The sequence below is a fragment of the Gobius niger genome (assembly GCF_951799975.1).
Source record: "Gobius niger genome assembly, chromosome: 8".
Classification (NCBI taxonomy): domain Eukaryota; kingdom Metazoa; phylum Chordata; class Actinopteri; order Gobiiformes; family Gobiidae; genus Gobius; species Gobius niger.
The window spans coordinates 36,584,186-36,602,390 of record NC_136859.1 but is presented as its reverse complement, the minus strand read 5'-3'; the positions used below and the strand labels follow the sequence as shown (position 1 = coordinate 36,602,390).

Here is an 18,205-nt window from a genome sequence, read left to right as displayed (position 1 = left end):
AACAACCACAATGGATTTGAACTGACGCAAACAATATGTAGTTAAATTGCAGACTTTCAGCTTTGAGGTTATTTACATCCAAATCAGATAAACGGTGTAGGAATTACAAGTGTTTTTATGTGAGCCTCCCACTTTTCAAGGGGCCATAAGTAATGGGACAATTATGAATCAAACTTTTTCATTTTTTATAATTGGTTGCAAATTCTTTGCAGTCAGATGAAATGACAGATGCAGATGACAGATGAAAGGATTCATCTGAAGTCTCGAGGGCACAGACATCACCAGACGCTGGGTTTCATCCCTGGTGATGCTCTCCAGGCCTCTACTGTAAATGTCTTCAGTTCCTGCTTGTTTTTGGGACATTTTCCCTTCAGTTCAACTAGTGAAATGCTGCTCAGTTGGATTCATGTCAGGTGATTAACGTGGCCACTGAATAACATTTCACTTCTTTGCCTTAAAAAGCTCTTTGGCTTTGACAGCAGCTTTGGGTCATTGTCCATCTGCACTGTGAAGCGGTGTCCAAGCATTTGGCTGAATATGAGCTCATAATATTGTCCGAAACACTTCAGAATTCATCCTGCTGCTTTTGTCAACAGTCACATCATCAATAAATACAAGTGAACCAGTTCCACATGCCCAGACAAGCCCATGCCATGATGCTGCTCCACCATGTTTCACTGAGGAGGTGGGATGTTTTCAATCATGAGCAAATCCTTTATTTCTCCATATGTTTCTCTTCCCATCACTCTGGTACAAGTTGATCTTTGTCTCATCTGTCCTAGGATGTTGTTTCATAACTGTAAAGATTAGATTTTTTTTGGCCTCCTGTTTTTGAGGCTCACCAGTGGTTTACACCTTGTGGTTACTCGTCTGTATTCTCTCTGGTGAAGTCTTCTCTTGATTGTTGACTTTTCACACACATACACCACCTCCTGGAGAGTGTTTTTGATCTGACCTGTTGTTGTGAAGGGTTTTCTTCACCAGGGAAAGAATTCTTTGGTCATTCACCGCATTTGTCATCAGTGGTCTTCTGGGTCTTTTGATGTTGTTGAGCTCACTGGTGTGTTCTTTCTTTTTAATAATGTTCCAAACTGTTGATTTAGCCTAATATGTTTGCTATCTCCCTGATGGGGTTGTTTTGATTTTTCAGCCTAATAATGGCTTGCTTCACTGATACTGATAGCTCTTTGGATCTCATGTTGAAAATAATAGCAACAATATCCAAAATGCAAATAACTCTGGACGTCTCATGTGTTCCTTATGAATGGGTTATGAGGGAAGAGCAAACACCAGCTGAGCAGCCAAGTGTCCCATAACTTACGGTCCCTTGAAAAGTGGGAGGCTCACATAAATAAAAACACTTGTAATTCCAAAACCGTTCATCTGATTTGGATGTAAATACTTTCAAATGAAGCTGAAAGTCTGCAGTTGTACATCTTTGGTGCGATTGTGGTGGTTTACAGAGCCTAAAACAGAAGAATTGAGTTGATGTCCCCTATATTTATGGACCTGACTGTACAATCCTGTAGGTGTGTACTTTATATTGAATTTGTGCCTGCCCCATTACGACAAAGATAATCTTTATTCTTTTTTTTTTTATTACATTGATACCAATTTGAGAAATTATCTTCAGAAGCTGATGCCGCCCATGTCCCACATACAAAACAGTTTGAAATGGTTTGCCTCTGGGTCACTTCCTGTCATTGTCCAATAGGGAGGTGAAACTATGAACGACATAAGCTGGGTCAAATGTTAAGCAAAATCTTAAATATAATTGTGTTGTGTTGTGTTTTAGCAAAAATTGTGTCTAATGTGTCAACAAAAAAAAAATCTGATGTTCTCGCCTGCAGCGTCTTGCTTTAAAATTAAGATGTTTGTATTATAAAAGAATGAGTAAATATTTCCCACAGTTCTTATACGACGTGTTCCTCCCAGGCTCTTTCCCACAGACCTCTTCGAGCTGTTTATTGATGTTGGCCATTATGTTCGGGAGCTCGCGGCCTACGAGACTCTGCAGGATGCAGTCCTGTTCTACTCGGTGAGAGATTGAACACTTTGAAAACATTTGGAGGCACTTTGATTGCAAATCTAACATTTAGTTTACATGTTGCTGTAAACTAAACACATTCCTCTTACGAACTAAAAAAGGCCTAAATTGGACCCCCTTTCAGTTTGGTTGGTGATTGAGTTCTGTAAGTGCAAAGTGTCCTGTAATCCGGGCCGTGTGCGTCCCACAGGAGGAGGAGCTGCAGACTTTGAGGGACAGTATCGTGTCTGTGGACCAGACCCGGCCTCCGCTCAGAGTCATCAGTGGATACTCCGTCCTGGACCATCTGGGCACCGGGGCCTTCGGGACCGTCTTCAAGGTCAAGCCCACCCTTTACTGTGTCTGTAAATACTTATTCCACACATTTATGTTCATTTACATTGATTCTCTTTTTTCCTGTACCATCTCTAAACCACCTCTTAAATAGAATGAACTTTTTTAAAATCTTTTTTTTTAATCAATGGCCTTCTGTATAGAATATTGAACGGTCTGGCACCACCACCTGTTAACTCATTGACTGCCATGTCTTTCAGTGGGAACGTGCAGTAAAGTCTTATGCAACTTCCATGTAAAGATCTTACATTGTTTTATTGAGTCAGCAGGTGGCAGCAGTGTTCTTTGGATGCCCGATCACAGGGAGCAGAAGTAGAAACTGCGGCTACTTCTTTAGATATACCATGATCTCAGACGAGGGAAGGACAATAATCTTTCAGATTTTACATTGTCATAGTTCACAATATTCTTTGGGTCTTGAAAACTCAGTGAAAATAATCTAAAACGCCTGGCAATATGGGGGTATGAGTTAATGAATTAATTCAAAGCGGAATAATGAGACTAGCACTGAATCCACTGTGAGGGTGGATCGTCAGGTGCATTCTGGGAATTCTTGCTCTGAATATGTTCTTCTAGTCAGACTGTTGACCAATGACAAGTACCATCTACGTCTCATTTTAAGGAACAAGCCACCGTTTTTCCATACTGAGATTCTTACCTGAGCTTAGACGAGTTGATTCGTACCTGTCTGGTCTTTGTGCGTGCGCTCATTCATGCAAAACGTGCATTTGGCCTCTCCCAATGTATTCCCATCGCTCCAAACGGGGGTGAAGTTAGAAGCGACCAATTTCTTCCACGGGCACAAAGACCAGACTCGGGTAAGAACATATCTCAGTACAGAAAAATGGTGGCCTGTTCCTTTAAGAACGGCTTTGCAGTCAGCAAACTCCTGACCACGAGGGGACGATTTAGCTTAGTAAACTTTATTATACCATGTGGCATGAGTTTGTGAGTGTGTGGGGGGTGTGTGATGAACAGGGATGGGTATCATTAAACAATACCAGTATGGAAAAACGTTTAGGTACTGTACTACTGGTATCAAAAAAGTAAAAATATCTTTGTTCCTATTGGTCCAGAGACAGCACTGAAGGAGTGACTTTGTCTTGAGACACTTTGCTGTAACCTTAGAAGAACGCTTTTTGAAATGTGTATGGTAAGAGTTTTATTTCGTCTGGCGTCAGGTGAGGAAGCAGAGCAGCCAGACGCTGTTGGCTCTGAAGGAGGTGAACCTCCACAACCCGGCCTTCGGCAAAGACAAGAAATCTAGAGACAGCAACGTGGAGAAGATCATCTCTGAGCTGTCCATCGTCCGAGAACAGGCAATCACTGCATCCTCACACTCTTCATTTCACTGACGGATTGGACAAAACATCGTGTCTTCTTACTCTCTGTAGATGGCCCATCCGAATATTGTCAAGTATTACAAGACGTTTTTGGAAGGTACTTGTACATCTGTGGTTGTCAAAGACGTTATTCGAGCGTCCCATAACTGTCCTGTGCTGTGTTTGAGGGGAGAAGCTCTACATCGTGATGGAGCTGATCGAGGGCGTTCCTCTGGCCGAGCACCTGAGCTCTCTGAAGGAGAAGAACCAGCGCTTCACTGAGGAACGAGTATGGAACATCTTCATCCAGGTCTGCTCCACAAGCTGCTCCACTCCAGTTTATGCTTATCTGGACAAACTGTTACTATAGGGCAAGGGCTGGACTGGCAGAAAAAATTGGCCCAGGACTTTTGAGTCAAGACCAGCCCTCTCATTCATTTTCATTACAATAGTCGGTAGTCCAGGCCATTTGCAATACAATAAGCCCTTGAACTTAAACCGTAAAGCTACAAAACACAGGACACACTGCACATTCTATTGACGTGCCCATCATTGTCTAGGTGCAATTACCCAACTTCTCCACTTGACAAAGTCCTATCTGGTGCCTTTTATCCCCCTCTGTTGGCGCTTTCTTCAGTTATGGTTGCCAGATAATCTCGTAGCCTATGTGAGCAATAGGCCTCTCGGATACAACATGTTTGTTTGTTTTTCAGGCCAGTGGTAAACCATCCTGTAGTGCTCACAGTGTGTTGTGGTTTTGTCATTGCTGTCACAGATGTGCCTGGCTCTGCGGTACCTGCACCGGGACAAGCGCATCGTGCACCGGGACCTGTCTCCGAACAACATCATGCTGGGAGAGCGGGACAAGGTCACCATCAGTGAGTGGCAACGTCTGTCACTGAACCTCACACCACTGCACAAATCTAAACACCAGTGTCCCTCCTCCCCAGCGGACTTTGGCCTGGCGAAGCAGAAGCAGGAGAACAGCAAACTCACCTCCGTCGTGGGCACCATCCTGTACTCCTGGTGAGTTGACTCCAATCTGCTTCAAGTTCCTGACAAGAATGTTGGAGTTTTTCCCCAATCTTTAATGCAAAATTCTGTTGTTGTTTTTTTTTATTTCTTATGCATTGATAATATCTCAGAATAAGAATAGTAGTAGTCATAGTAGTTGTAGTAGTACTAGTAGTTTCTACGGTCATTATAAACAAAGATCAAAGATCTTGCACATAATACAATAAGAGAATCTGTGCTATAATTATTTTAAGTGCTAAATGATGCCTGACCGAAAGCCCATTTACAACTGTGACACTATGACCAAAGATGTTACTCTACCAACGATGGTAACACATATACATTTATACTACAGCCATGTAGATTGTTTTTTTGTCATCAAACAAACTTAATCAGTTTTGGAATGAGGATGTAACATGACAAAATATGAGAAACGTTTAGGGGTGTGAATGCTTTCCGGATGCACTGTATTGTACATATTTTTAGTGGTAGGGGAAACCAGAGTACCCGCAGGAGGGGGAGAGAGGTATTGGTCTGTATGGACCGTAGCCTCCTGCCTGAGGGGAGAGGGGTGAATAGTCCGTGTCCAGGGTGAGAGGTCTCAGCTAGGAACTGACCCCCACACCTCCGGGCCCTGGAGGTGAACAGGTCCTGGAGAGATGGGAGCTCACAGCCAATCACCTTCTCAGCAGCAGCACAATGCGCTGCAGTCGAAGCTTGTCCCGGTCTGTAGCTCCGGAGAACCACGCGGTGATGGCCGCGTAGAACTGCACCGGCATCTTGGTCGGGAGCTTACGTTTCTTCAGCTGCCACAGGAAGAACATCCTCTGCTGGGCCTTCTTGATGAGGGAGCTGATGGTTGGCTCCCATTTGAGGTCCTGGGTGATGGTGAAGGAATCCACGATGAAGATGAGGGTAGGAGAGTCTGTCAGGGTGAGGGGGGAAAGACGCAGCCCCACTGGGGGCTGAAGTCCACGATCATATCCACTGTCTTCTGGGCGTTCAGCTCCTGGTTGTTTTGGCTGCACCAGCCAGTCCACCTCTCTCCTGTAGGCGAACTCATCACCGTCCGAGATGAGCCCGATGAGGGTGGTGTCGTCAGCAGACTTGATCAGTTTTACTGACTGGTGACTGGAGGTGCAGCAGTTTGTTTACAGGGAGAAGAGCCAGGGGCAAAGTACACGGCCCTGAGGAGTTCCAGTGTTTGTACTCCGAGAGTCCTAAACCTATCTGCATGAAACAAAAAATGGCACAAAGCTCATTGTCTTGTCTGTTAGATCCAATAAATTGCAATGGTCTCCAAAAGTGGTGAGAGTATTCAAAAGCATTGCCTTAACATTGGCCAGTCACAGGACTCTGGTTTGAGGTTTTTGTAGACGACTAAGCCCGTTTTCTCATGTTAGAGAACCTTGTGGTCGGTAGCCCTTGGATTTACTCAAAGTTAGTTCAATCCGTGTTCACATGCGTCCGCACCAAGCGCCGCATCATCAGCCACGTCTTACGATCAGCTGTTCAACGAACTTATTCCCATTACGACAAGCATCGACAGCAACACGCGTTCAGACCGGCCTAAAGTGCTGTGGTTGGATTCACACTGACCCAAAAGTGCTGCTCTCGGGTCGAGAGCCCCTTTAGGGTGACCTAACTAATGCATGTGTGAAATGGTCTTAAATATCCTGTTGTTTCAGTCCTGTAGCGACGATATGTTGTGTTTCAGTCCAGAGGTGGTGAAGAACGAGCCTTATGGGGAGAAGGCTGACGTCTGGGCTCTGGGCTGCGTGCTCTACCAGATGGTGACTCTGCGGCCGCCGTTTTACAGCTCCAACATGCTCTCTCTGGCCAACAAGGTTATCTCATTAAGGACACACACTTTTCTCCTTATTCCCTCAACAACAGTTACGATTTATGGAGCAAAGACTTCAACACTGAAACTTTGGTGATCAATATAGTCAGCAGAAGAATTGCGATAAGTTATTTTCCCCAAAATTGTGAAACTGCTCATTCTGTCTAAAGTGCACTGTGTTCTATGCAGATTGTGGAGGCGCAGTATGAACCTGTCGACAGTGGCAGCTGCTCGGACAGAGTGGTCAACATGATCCGATGGTGAGTCACTGACATTTATAACATAAAACCTGACCTTTCCGTTTGTGTGGAAAAATATCAACTCAGCTTTTGCTAATAACACATAGTAAACGGACATTTATGAGGATTCCAGCGTTTGTCTGTTAACGATCTTTTTGTAAACTTCTGTCATAATGCTAAACTCTGACTGTGTTAGCCGCTTACTGTTGCAGCTTCTTCTGCCTCAAACATTTTGTGATCCCGGCACATGTTTGTGTTTACATGGTGCGGGGGCGGGTGAGGGGTGTGTGCTGTGAGGGTATGGGTGCTCGTCTGCTTCTGTGGTCAAAGTTGCGCGCTGTTTTGAAGGTGGGGCATCTAGCGATGCAATGGGAATGCAACCATTCCAGTCCGGCAAAAAAGAGTAAGAGAGGCTTTAAATCGTGCAATTTTATTTTATTTTGTAAATCATGTAATTGAAATCTTTGAAAAGAACCTCGGGAAGACTAGCAGTCCTTAAAACACCTTTTAAATCTTGGCTTATCTTTATTTTCAACAGAATTTCTGTCATGTGATTCTCACGGAGGACATTAAACTCTGAATTAACACATGGGTTTATGGAGGAAACAAAAAGAGTGAAATAACTAGCTTAGTGATCATTAGGGTAAGAAAAAATGAGGAAAGTGTTGTGGGAAAAAAAAAAGTGGAAATGGGGGGCACCAGGTAAAATATTAGTAATAAAGAAATGAGCAAAAAGGGGAACAAAAAAAATTGGGCAAAAGTTAGAACCTAAACTTCTTTCGTTTAACAGGGCCCAGCACGACTGATGATTGTAATTCAGACTGACGTTTGATGTGATGCAAACCCCCCCCCCCCTCTATGGTGTGAGCAGGTGCCTGAGCCCGGAGCCCGAGCAGCGGCCGGACATCGTGGAGGTAAGCTCCAGGATCTCTGACCTGTTACTGAGAGCCATGGACCACCTCCACACCTCCCATAATGCACTGGAGCGCAGGGCCCAGCGGGACAGGAAGAGGGCGCACATGTACTTCCGGCAAAGGAACCACAGCGCCATCTACTCTGCGCCAACAGAGGTCACATATTTATCATTAAATCTGCTTTTTTTTACACTTTGAACCAGGTTTGCATGTTCAAAGCCAGACCTCGAGTGGGATTTTGTTCCATTTGTACAAATACTTTTGACTTTTTCAAAAATATCAAAGTTAACTTAACTTTGATATTTTTGAAGCAAGACTTTCCTTAACTTAGTTATGGCGTCCTAAAGTACAAGGCCGTGGGAACCCAGGGTGCTGAAGGTGCTGCAGCACGTCCTGGTTGTATGGTTTGCGCATTGTTAATATTAATAAATAGGAATTGTGCTTTTTCCTATTTGTGGGAACGCCACAAATAGGAAAATGCATTTTTGTGGGGCAATCTTCTCCCTAACCAAAATAGGTTCCCATGGCTCTGCTAAAGTAGTTTTAAACGACTGAGTAAAGCAGAACACTTGTAGAACACTTTTAACACAAAAATGCTTTTCAAGTGACACACTGTTGGTGAATGGGACATTGAGAGTGATCAGTTTGCATTGTTGTATTGTGTTTGCATGAAAATAACTGTTTATTCCATGTGAAAGCACTTGGTTTCCTTGTTGTTTACAGCTGAATTTGAAATCAGCCCTTCTTTCCTGCTTTTCTCAGTGAAATACTTTGAATAACTTTGTGTATGGAAGTCTCATTTGTCTTCCCTTGGATTATTTCCAAACCTTTCTCGGCTGATTCCAGGATGGATCCGTTCTGAAGTCGGATTTGTCCACTCGCCGTGACCAGAGTGCTGCTGCGGACACAGGTCAATCTAAGCAGTAGTAGAAATGTATTGTCCCCGTGGGGAAATTCATTTGCAGTGAGTGGAGATACACAAAGACAACAGTGACCACAGCAGACAAATCCAAACATTGACAACCACGGCCCGTCAACCTAAGTTTAAATGATGTTAAAATCGTAACCTACATTCCTTCAAACCTTCTCTGACAGACCAGCTGTGCAGAATAGAAAAATCACTGTTGGTTACTTCATATTGTTGGTTTGTTTAATTGTAAATTGGCTTGTGGCACAAATGACTGCCTGGTCCTTTTTTTAGACAGGGCGGGGCACCTGTACCTTGTCCCGGTGTAAATGCTTACGGTCATTGCAACAAAGCTTAAGATTGTTTCTGCTTCAGGCGACGGCTCGGATGAAGAGGATGAGCTGCTGGAGCTCAATCCCAGCAGATTCTCTGGAGAACTCTGTGGTCTGTAGCCCTTTTTAAACATCTCTCTCCAAAGGTGTGCTGTGTGGGTAATCGGGAGTACAAGAATACAAGTGTAAATGGGATGACTGAGTTTGCATTAGTGATACATTATTGCGGGCTATTCATTGGTTTCTATTCGGTATCTGGGAGAGCAGTTCATATTTCTAAACGAGACCGAACAAGCCCGGTGTTCCGTTGTTTTTTAAGACAATGCATTTTCATGTTTCAAATGACCTTTCTTTGAACATTTGTTCTGATCTGAATGGTAGGTCTTGCCCCAAACTTGTGTCTTAGCCCTGAGCAGTTCACACAACGGTAAGAGAAGTCTCCTCTACAGTTTTATCAACTGGCAAATGAAAGAAAATTATTACTAAGACAACCTTTGTTTCAGTGGGGACTGTGTTTCTTTAAAGATGAAATCCAGACTAGGTACTAAAGAATATTCACACTTTTAAAGCAGCTATCCCTGTAGCTCTTCAGTTATGTTCTGAAAAGCACGTCTATTCGCTATAGCCATCCCACATTACGCAATGGAAAAAGCGAATAGACGTTTATCACTACATTTTGAAAACATTCTTTAGAATATAATCAAGTTGTATGGTCTCTTAAAATCACCCGGGTAAGTCTGGCTTCAAACATCTACAAAGGCAAGTGGAAAAATATCCTCATTTTATTTTTATTTTTTGGTAATGAATAAAATAGAAGAAAGGGATAGACCGAGATAAGCCCTTAATACACAAAGTTTAGTTCTGTACAAACGGCCAATAACATGGACAGCTGATTTACAATAGGTTTGACTTTACCGGCTAAGTTCACTTGCACAACTCGCCCATCATCAGTTTCACATTACACATGAACACATGTTACATGGAGCAACACATGCTACATGGAACCACATGCTACATGGAACCACAGGCTACATGGAGCACCACATGCTACAGGGAACCACAGGCTACAGGGAACACCACATGCTACATGGAACCACAGGCTACATGGAACACCACATGCTACAGGGAACCACAGGCTACATGGAGCACCACATGCTACAGGGAACCACAGGCTACAGGGAACACCACATGCTACAGGGAACCACAGGCTACAGGGAACACCACATGCTACATGGAACCACAGGCTACATGGAGCACCACATGCTACAGGGAACCACAGGCTACAGGGAACACCACATGCTACAGGGAACCACAGGCTACAGGGAACACCACATGCTACATGGAACACCACATGCTACAGGGAACCACAGGCTACATGGAGCACCACATGCTACAGGGAACCACAGGCTACAGGGAACACCACATGCTACAGGGAACCACAGGCTACAGGGAACACCACATGCTACATGGAACACCACATGCTACATGGAACCACAGGCTACAGGGAACACCACATGCTACATGGAACACCACATGCTACATGGAACCACAGGCTACATGGAACACCACATGCTACATGGAACCGCAGGCTACATGGAGCACCACATGCTACAGGGAACCACATGCTACATGGAACCACAGGCTACATGGAACCACAGGCTACATGGAACACATGTTACATGGAACACCACATGCTACAGGGAACACCACATGCTACAGGGAACCACAGGCTACATGGAACCACAGGCTACATGGAACACATGTTACATGGAACACCACATGCTACAGGGAACACCACATGCTACAGGGAACCACAGGCTACATGGAACCACAGGCTACATGGAACACATGTTACATGGAACACCACATGCTACAGGGAACACCACATGCTACAGGGAACCACAGGCTACATGGAACACCACATGCTACATGTATACAGTGTGCTTCAGTGTAGCCTGTGGTGTTCCACAGGAAACACCACAGGCTACACACCAGTCACACCAGTTCAACTCCAAACATGTCATCTCAATTTACTCCACAGAATAAGCATCATAAACACACTACACTCATTGATCTTCTGTGGATCACCCACAGAACCTGCTGTCCTTTGCTGATCTCTTTATCCAATAATTATTGTGGTCTAATTGGTCGGTCACTAGCATCTATTTGGCAAAAGTTAACTTCTTTTGCATAATCTACAACACTGTCTTCCACCTGCACTAGAATGGGCCATCGCCTGGATAATCAGGGCTAATAAACACTTCCTGTAGCACTTCAAAAGTAAAATGTGAAGATGATTCAAAGGCAAGGCAAGGCAAGTTTATTTGTATGGCACATTTCATGTACATGACAACTCACTGTGCCTCACAGTAACACCAAACATAGTAAAAATAGAATAAAAAGCATTAAAAACTCAATAAAAAGCATTAAAAACACAGTGAAAATCAAAAAAACAAATCATTAGTTACAATTACATTAAAATAAAATAAAAAAGTTTCAATCTCCATAGGCTGCAGTAAAAAGGTGTCCTTTCAGCCTGGACTTAAAAATGCTCAGGGTTGAGGCCTGTCTCAGATCCTCATTGAGGCTGTTCCAGACTTTTGCTGCATGAATTAGTCTCTCCAAGTCTGGTTTGGACACTATGTTTTTTATTTTGGCAATGTTTTTGAGGTGGTAATAGGCCGCTGATGTAATGGACTTCATATGACTGTTCAAATTCAGGTCTGAGTCCATGATCACCCCGAGATTTCTAACTTGACTTTTGGGTGCCAATGAAAGAGCTTCAAGGTGACCAATAACCACCTCTCTGTGTTTTTGTGGGCCAAAGACGATTATCTCAGTTCTATCTGTATTCAGCTGGAGGACGTTATTTTGCATCCACGCACTAATCTGTTTGATACAATGACACAGTGAATCTACAGGCCCATGTTCCCCCACTGTCAATGAAACATAGATCTGCCTATCGTCTGCGTAATTATGATAAGATACATTGTTACCTCATATTAATTGACCTAGCGGGAGCATGTACAAATTGCACAAGAGGGGCCCCAGAATAGACCCCTGGGGAACGCCACAGGTCAATGCTATTAGGTCTGAGACACAGTTTCCGATGGCGACATAGTGTGTTCGTTCCTCGAGGTAGGATCTGAACCACTCAAAGGCAAAAGCAGCTTTTTTGTGTGACGATGTTCAGCAACGAAACTCAAACGACAAGAGAAATGAATGAGTCTTACCTTTGCTTACAAGTTAGCCGGCCCTGCTCCCTGATTTGTTTTTAGCTTTGAAAAGGGAAAAACAGGCAGAGCTTCATCACTGTCTATGGCAGGAGAATGGGAGAATGCCTGGTAGCAACGGCCGCCCTCTAGTGGTGTCGCCTGAAATCTATGAAAATGACCACGGATAAATGCGTATGAAGATGCCCTTCCATGTGGCTTGTCCAGGCTCGACGTCAGCCGGTCTGTGCGTCTCTCCGAGCAAACTCCGGCAGATCGACGACCCGGTAAACAGACTCCTCCTGCAGCTGCACAAAATCATCTTCATCACACAGGTACGACCCACACCCAATGAAACTGTACTAGAAAATGCAGTTGTTTGGTGGCAGAGACATTGACCTTTTGCTTCTGCGCAGCTTCCTCCCACTCCTCCGCACGACTCAAAGCGCCACCTAGTGGAGAGGTTCAAGAAAGCTCTGTTCAACAGGCGCAGCGACCCACACGGCCTCAGGGTGGAGCTCAGCAAGGTGTGTCAGCAGCTCTATCATGAGGGAGACTCATGTTTCAAGGTGAAGCATTTATATCACATTTACATCTGCAGCTCCTCCAGACGTCTGCAGAAGTGATGGAGCTAAGTTTGGTCCTCGACTGGTCGCTGCTTCAGCCTGATACCGACTGCACAGGTACTGGGCATGTGGGCTCTCGGAGGAATCACAATCTGATTTCAAGCGCAATAGTTGCAGTTGTTTAGGCAACACCATGTCCATTGTGTATAAACCTGTTCAGACCTCGGAATGATTTTAAAATGGGTCTTTTGATCTTGATGTTGACATTTGTGTCCTGCAGCAGATGGCGTCACATATGAGCAAATGCAGGTCAGTGACATCATTTCCCACTGCAGTAAAACAGCCTGATTGCATTAAAGTCAGGGTATTTATTTAAAGACATTTAGCGATCATTTTCAGCATCTTGCATTTTCTTCGTTGAATCGGTACTTTCAAAGATGTTGGCAATGGATGTTTCTGAATGTCCAGGATCCTTCCTCCCTAGCAGGGTGTCCTGCTGCTGGAATAGCCTCTGAGCAAGCGGAGCAAAATGACATGAAAAGTTTGAAAGGAATTTAACATTAAATAAACCTGTTTAGCAGGTCCAGTTTATCATCATAAAAATGCAGACTTACATGAACAACCATATATCTTACATTTACTTACTTTATTTACCACTTTACTTCCCTTTCGACCTCTTGACCCCCACCTGAACCAAGCACATTTTCTCCAATTTGGCTTTACCCAAATCTAAAAGCTTCTAAAAAAGCATCAAAATAGTGTTGATAACGAGGATGAAAACGAGGCAAAAACATGACAAAAAAGAGCTGGAAAAAAAGCTGTGACAAAAAAACAAAAGACGACAAAAATGAGACAAAAGTGTTCTCATTTTTGTGAGAAAATTTCGCAAATGCAGATTTGAGTAAAACCAAACTGGAGAAAATGCGCTGGGTTCAGGTTAAGAGAAAGAAAAGTGACTCTTGCTGATCATTTCAGGGCTTTATTGAGGAGCTGCTTGAAGAAAATGGATATTACAAATCCACCCACAGCAGGTGAGCGGGGAAACATGGACTCACTGTAACTGTGGGCCTTTGGTGAGTTTTAACTGAGCTCTCATTTTAGGTGCACGATCAAAGGACGAGAACAAGAAAAGAAGTGACCAAATAAAAATGATATATATATTTATTAACTGTACAGTATATGATACGATATGACGATGATATGATATTTATAATAAGGACTATTCTGTTCGATCTTTTCATTTCCTGATGGAGTTTACATACTGTAGTAAGTGATCAGATTTGACCAATGATGCTTCTGATTTCCTGTGAGCTTTATGTTTGAATGATTATGTATGGATTATTGATTACTGATATATGAATGTAGTGCTGCTCATCTTGGTCAGGACATCCTTGTAAAGAGTTTCTTTTCATCTCCGAGGTTTTTTCCTGTATAAATAAAGCTTAAATAAACCTGTAAGATGATATATCCAGTTTGATCGGGTTAGGGTGCGGCACTGTTGAGATCGGGATACAAAGGCACTGACACGATTCGTATAGTTTTAGTGAGGATTATTTTCATCTGAACTGTGTGAAAAACAAAGCACATGATGAGTGCATGAAGTTAAAAGTGGCTGATGTTGGAACACAAACGTCACTGTTCTGAATCGACATCTAAGATATTACACCGACTGCAAAATATGACTTTTTGAAACCAAAATGTAACTACAGCAAGATGATGGATCACATGACTGCCCACAACTGTCATGATCATATAGTTTATAGTGATGCTCTGAAAGTTTGCAGAATGAGGAGAGAAGATGAGAATTTATTTAAGTAAACGATCAAACTTCCTCCTCTTCTGATTGGACCTGAAAGCCCCTCCCTGTTCCCTGTGCACGTGCCTGACAGGTCAGTTCACAGGGAAGCTCTTCTCATTGGTCAAAGTGACGGCAGATTCTGATCAGCAAAAGGAGAGACTTCAGAGGAAGTAGAATAGAATTCTTTAAAAGACTTATGTTACAACACATTACAGGCCCAAGCCGTCAATTACACGCAGACTATTAAATTAGTGAAACATTTCACTTACAGACAGCTTTATCTTCAAATTTGAATTTAATCATTGTTTTTCCAAGCGTTTTCATGTAAATGTGACTCAGAGTGGATCCTTGCTGTAAAGCGCTTTGAGTGCCTAAAGTAGGTGGAAAAGCGCTATATAAGTTGAGACCATTTACCATTTACCATTAACAAAAAACCTGCCGTTCTTTTGTCCAAAAGGTGGCAGTATTTAATCGATAATTACAATCATTCAATCATTCTCAAGATTTAAAATTCAGACAAATATTTGACTTTACACACGTCACCTTGAAGGAACACTGCTTTAAGGGTCAAAGCCAGTGTCCTGTTGATGAGCAGGAGCAGCAGCTCTACTCTGAGCTCCCTGCAGCGATAACTCTTCATCTTTATCTGTCAAACCACATCTGCAAGTTTGTAAGAATCCACCCTGTGCTGCTCCCACAGACCTGTTCACATCCCGCACCACCAAGGCTGAGGGTTTGGGTCAATGAGTGGGCGGGTCTAACATCAGCAGCGATTCATCGGAACTGGAAAAAAACATGACCAACTTCTGTCCAGTTCACAAGACTTTAATAGAACGGTTCAGATATGCAACACGATTTATTTCATAACAAAAAGATGAGCTTCAGGACATCGTCTGTGGTGAGTCAAACGTACATTCCCCAAATTCACACACGTAAAGATAAAGACATTCAGAGAGAGATAGTGTTCTGATTCAGGCTGAAAGATTCATCTCAACTTGAACTGGGAAATCACATTCAGTGTCCCCTGCAGAGAACATCCTCCAGCATTAACGCTCCTGGACATGTTTCAAATAGGTTCTGTGAACGGAATCTTGAATTTTTTGATTTGCTCATAATTGCAGTTCTAATCACAGTATTGCTCAGAAAGATTGCAATCATTCCATAAATGTCCTGTGATAAAGTCGGCGTCATCAAACTAGTTCATATTTGAGTTACTGCAAACATTCCCTGAAGTAAAAACGTCTTCAGTGATTCCCTTTTGAAGTAAAAGAAAGTTTGACTTCTTCCAGTAAAAATGAATGGAACGTTGCAGGGCCGTTTCTTGCTCTTTGGGGGGGCCCTTGTGCAAAACCGGGTATTGGCCCCCCTCTTTGCCAAACGATAATAGAGCGATTCCTAGGACACAAACTGACTGCAGAGTCTCATTGAGAAAATAATAATATAAAGAAAAGTTTTAAAAATAGAGATTTGTTTACAGCGGAGCAGCTTCGGCCAAAAGCACTAGACCAGACTGTAATGAATGCTCTGAGCCGTACTCTTTCAGAAAGACTGTTTTTCATCCAAATGTACAATGTTTGTTTCCACAGCAGCAGCAAGTCAAATGTAGCACTTTTTAAATACATTTTAATGCCCAAATAGTTTATTTTATTGCCACAAATGCAAAAGTGCATACTTTGCGAACGTTCTATCAAACAGAAGACTGAGGGAAAGTTTGATATTTGCCCAGTTAATTAAATATCGTGTAATGCTAAACAGACACCCTGAATGAAGCAGGTCCTGATGAGGAACAAGTGGAAACAAAATGATCTTGTAAAGCAGGGGTGTCCAAACTACGGCCCGCGGGCCAACTGCGGCCGGCGGCCCACTTTTAATTGGCCCGCGGCAAATCAAAAAAATATAATTGAAAAAAAGATTTTTCTTTAATTGAATATATATGAAATAAATGAAAATCCATTAATAGATCATGTTCAATTAAAAAGCATCACTACTATTACATTAGTTAGCTTTACCCTGTGTATATTAACCAGAAATTATTCTTTTCATAGCAGCATAACAGCCAGAAATTGTTATTTCTTATTGCTTAAAATGCACCAAAATGCAGGAAAACGCATCTACATAATGAAAAAATAATAATCTCACGGCGTAGGGCCCCCGGACCCCCCATAGGGGGCGCTCTCTCCCACCACAGTCCCCTTGAAATCTGTAGGAAACACTGAGCATCGTTAACATTTTATTTTATTAGCGGTGAAGTTGTATATCTGACCCAGTGAAAAGGTTTGGACCCCCCCGCTGTAAAGAAATGAGGTCCGTTCTCTGTGTGAAACAATACTATCATTACCAGTAGCTGAGTTTTTGTCAATGATGCGGTGGTTTCCATGGTTACAGCAGGCTGCTGGATGGTGCATTTGCAGCATTTCGCCAACAGAGGGTGCACCGTTAACGTCTTAACCCCCCCTGAACTGAGCACATTTTCTCAAGTTTGGCTTTGCCCAAAACCTACAAAAAAGCATCAAAACAGCGACGAAAACGAAGCAAATGAAAAAAACAAAACATGAAAAACATGAAAAAGCCACAAAAAACCCAGACAAAAAGGTCACAAAAAAGTGACACAGACACGTGATGAAAACGCAACGAAAAGCAACAAAAACCTTTAAAAATGTGATGAAAAAAGCTTAGCTTAGCTTAGCTTTCAAATGAGGCATTACACTGTTGCTCTCCAGTTGAGAAGCTTTTAGATTTGGGTAATACTGGAAAAGAAATGCACTCGATTCAGGTAAGAGTTAAGAGCAGCCTTTTCTGTTCTTGTTTTGTGGTGGACCACATTCATTTAACTTGTCGGAAAGAGTTCCTCATTTTCTCTAGTAATGCCCTGGATAAATGTTGATCAGGCGACACAGGCTAAAGCGAAGGTGTCGTAACTGACCCCTGGAGTCTCAGTGTGAGGCTGGACCATGGGCTGGACACACAAACTGTCCCTGAGGATTCCACTGGGCAGCTTCTGCCCCTCTGGGAAAGTCATGAGTGAGCTCCTGCACATCTGGGTTATATTTTGGACTAGACCCACTTCTGTCCTCTCCAGTCCAACCGTCACCTGTGCTTTTCATTCGCTACGTCAAAAGTGTTTTATGTGAATTAAGGCTTTTAAATGCCCAATTTAAAGTCCAGTGGTGGGAACACAGTTAGCAGAGCTGGGTTTGGAAGTCCTCTCTGAACATGACGCTCATATTCAGGTTTTTACTTGTACTTTTTCTGAGTGTCCAGAATTATTATCATTATTATTATTGTAAGGTTTGAAGGAACACCCATTTATATCACAACTATTGCCCAAATATTATATTTCTAATGCCACAAATGCAAAAACTCTGTTGCAAACATTCCACTGAAGAGTAGAGGAGTCAATTTCAATATTTAAAATTAAAATTGAACATAACAGGCCATTTTTACTAATAAAAAAAAACCGTATAATTTCAGCCAAAACTGACATAGAATGTTTTAGACTAGATTTTTGTGTAATTTCAACATCTTTATGCAGTAAAAATAGTCAAGTAATGTCATTATTTTCCAACAAATTTAGATGAAATGCCAGTTAGAATCCAGTGTAATGCTTTTTAAAGACATCTCCATGGTTTACACAGGCAGAAGTGAGTCAAATGTAATGCTTTTAATGCCCAAACACTA

The 18,205-nt window shown here is 42.8% G+C and overlaps 2 protein-coding genes across 2 annotated transcripts in view; both read left to right on the top strand.

The window, feature by feature from the left end:
- Positions 1-13,894, top strand: part of nek10 (NIMA-related kinase 10) — a gene marked incomplete at its 5' end in the record, with an annotated part of 31,719 nt that extends 17,825 nt beyond the window's left edge. Inside the window, 20 exons of the mRNA XM_079560721.1 lie at positions 1,936-2,038; positions 2,238-2,366; positions 3,562-3,699; positions 3,775-3,820; positions 3,891-4,012; positions 4,478-4,580; positions 4,653-4,728; positions 6,434-6,563; positions 6,749-6,819; positions 7,670-7,891; positions 8,552-8,622; positions 8,995-9,063; positions 9,333-9,378; positions 9,455-9,492; positions 12,392-12,498; positions 12,580-12,690; positions 12,765-12,846; positions 13,013-13,038; positions 13,705-13,760; positions 13,831-13,894. Coding sequence (XP_079416847.1) covers positions 1,936-2,038; positions 2,238-2,366; positions 3,562-3,699; positions 3,775-3,820; positions 3,891-4,012; positions 4,478-4,580; positions 4,653-4,728; positions 6,434-6,563; positions 6,749-6,819; positions 7,670-7,891; positions 8,552-8,622; positions 8,995-9,063; positions 9,333-9,378; positions 9,455-9,492; positions 12,392-12,498; positions 12,580-12,690; positions 12,765-12,846; positions 13,013-13,038; positions 13,705-13,760; positions 13,831-13,867 — 1,783 coding nt within the window. The 3' untranslated portion in view covers positions 13,868-13,894. The remainder of the gene's footprint in view (positions 1-1,935; positions 2,039-2,237; positions 2,367-3,561; positions 3,700-3,774; positions 3,821-3,890; positions 4,013-4,477; positions 4,581-4,652; positions 4,729-6,433; positions 6,564-6,748; positions 6,820-7,669; positions 7,892-8,551; positions 8,623-8,994; positions 9,064-9,332; positions 9,379-9,454; positions 9,493-12,391; positions 12,499-12,579; positions 12,691-12,764; positions 12,847-13,012; positions 13,039-13,704; positions 13,761-13,830) is intronic.
- Positions 1-18,205, top strand: part of znf385d (zinc finger protein 385D) — a 465,630-nt gene that overhangs the window by 9,992 nt on the left and 437,433 nt on the right. The window lies entirely within an intron of this gene.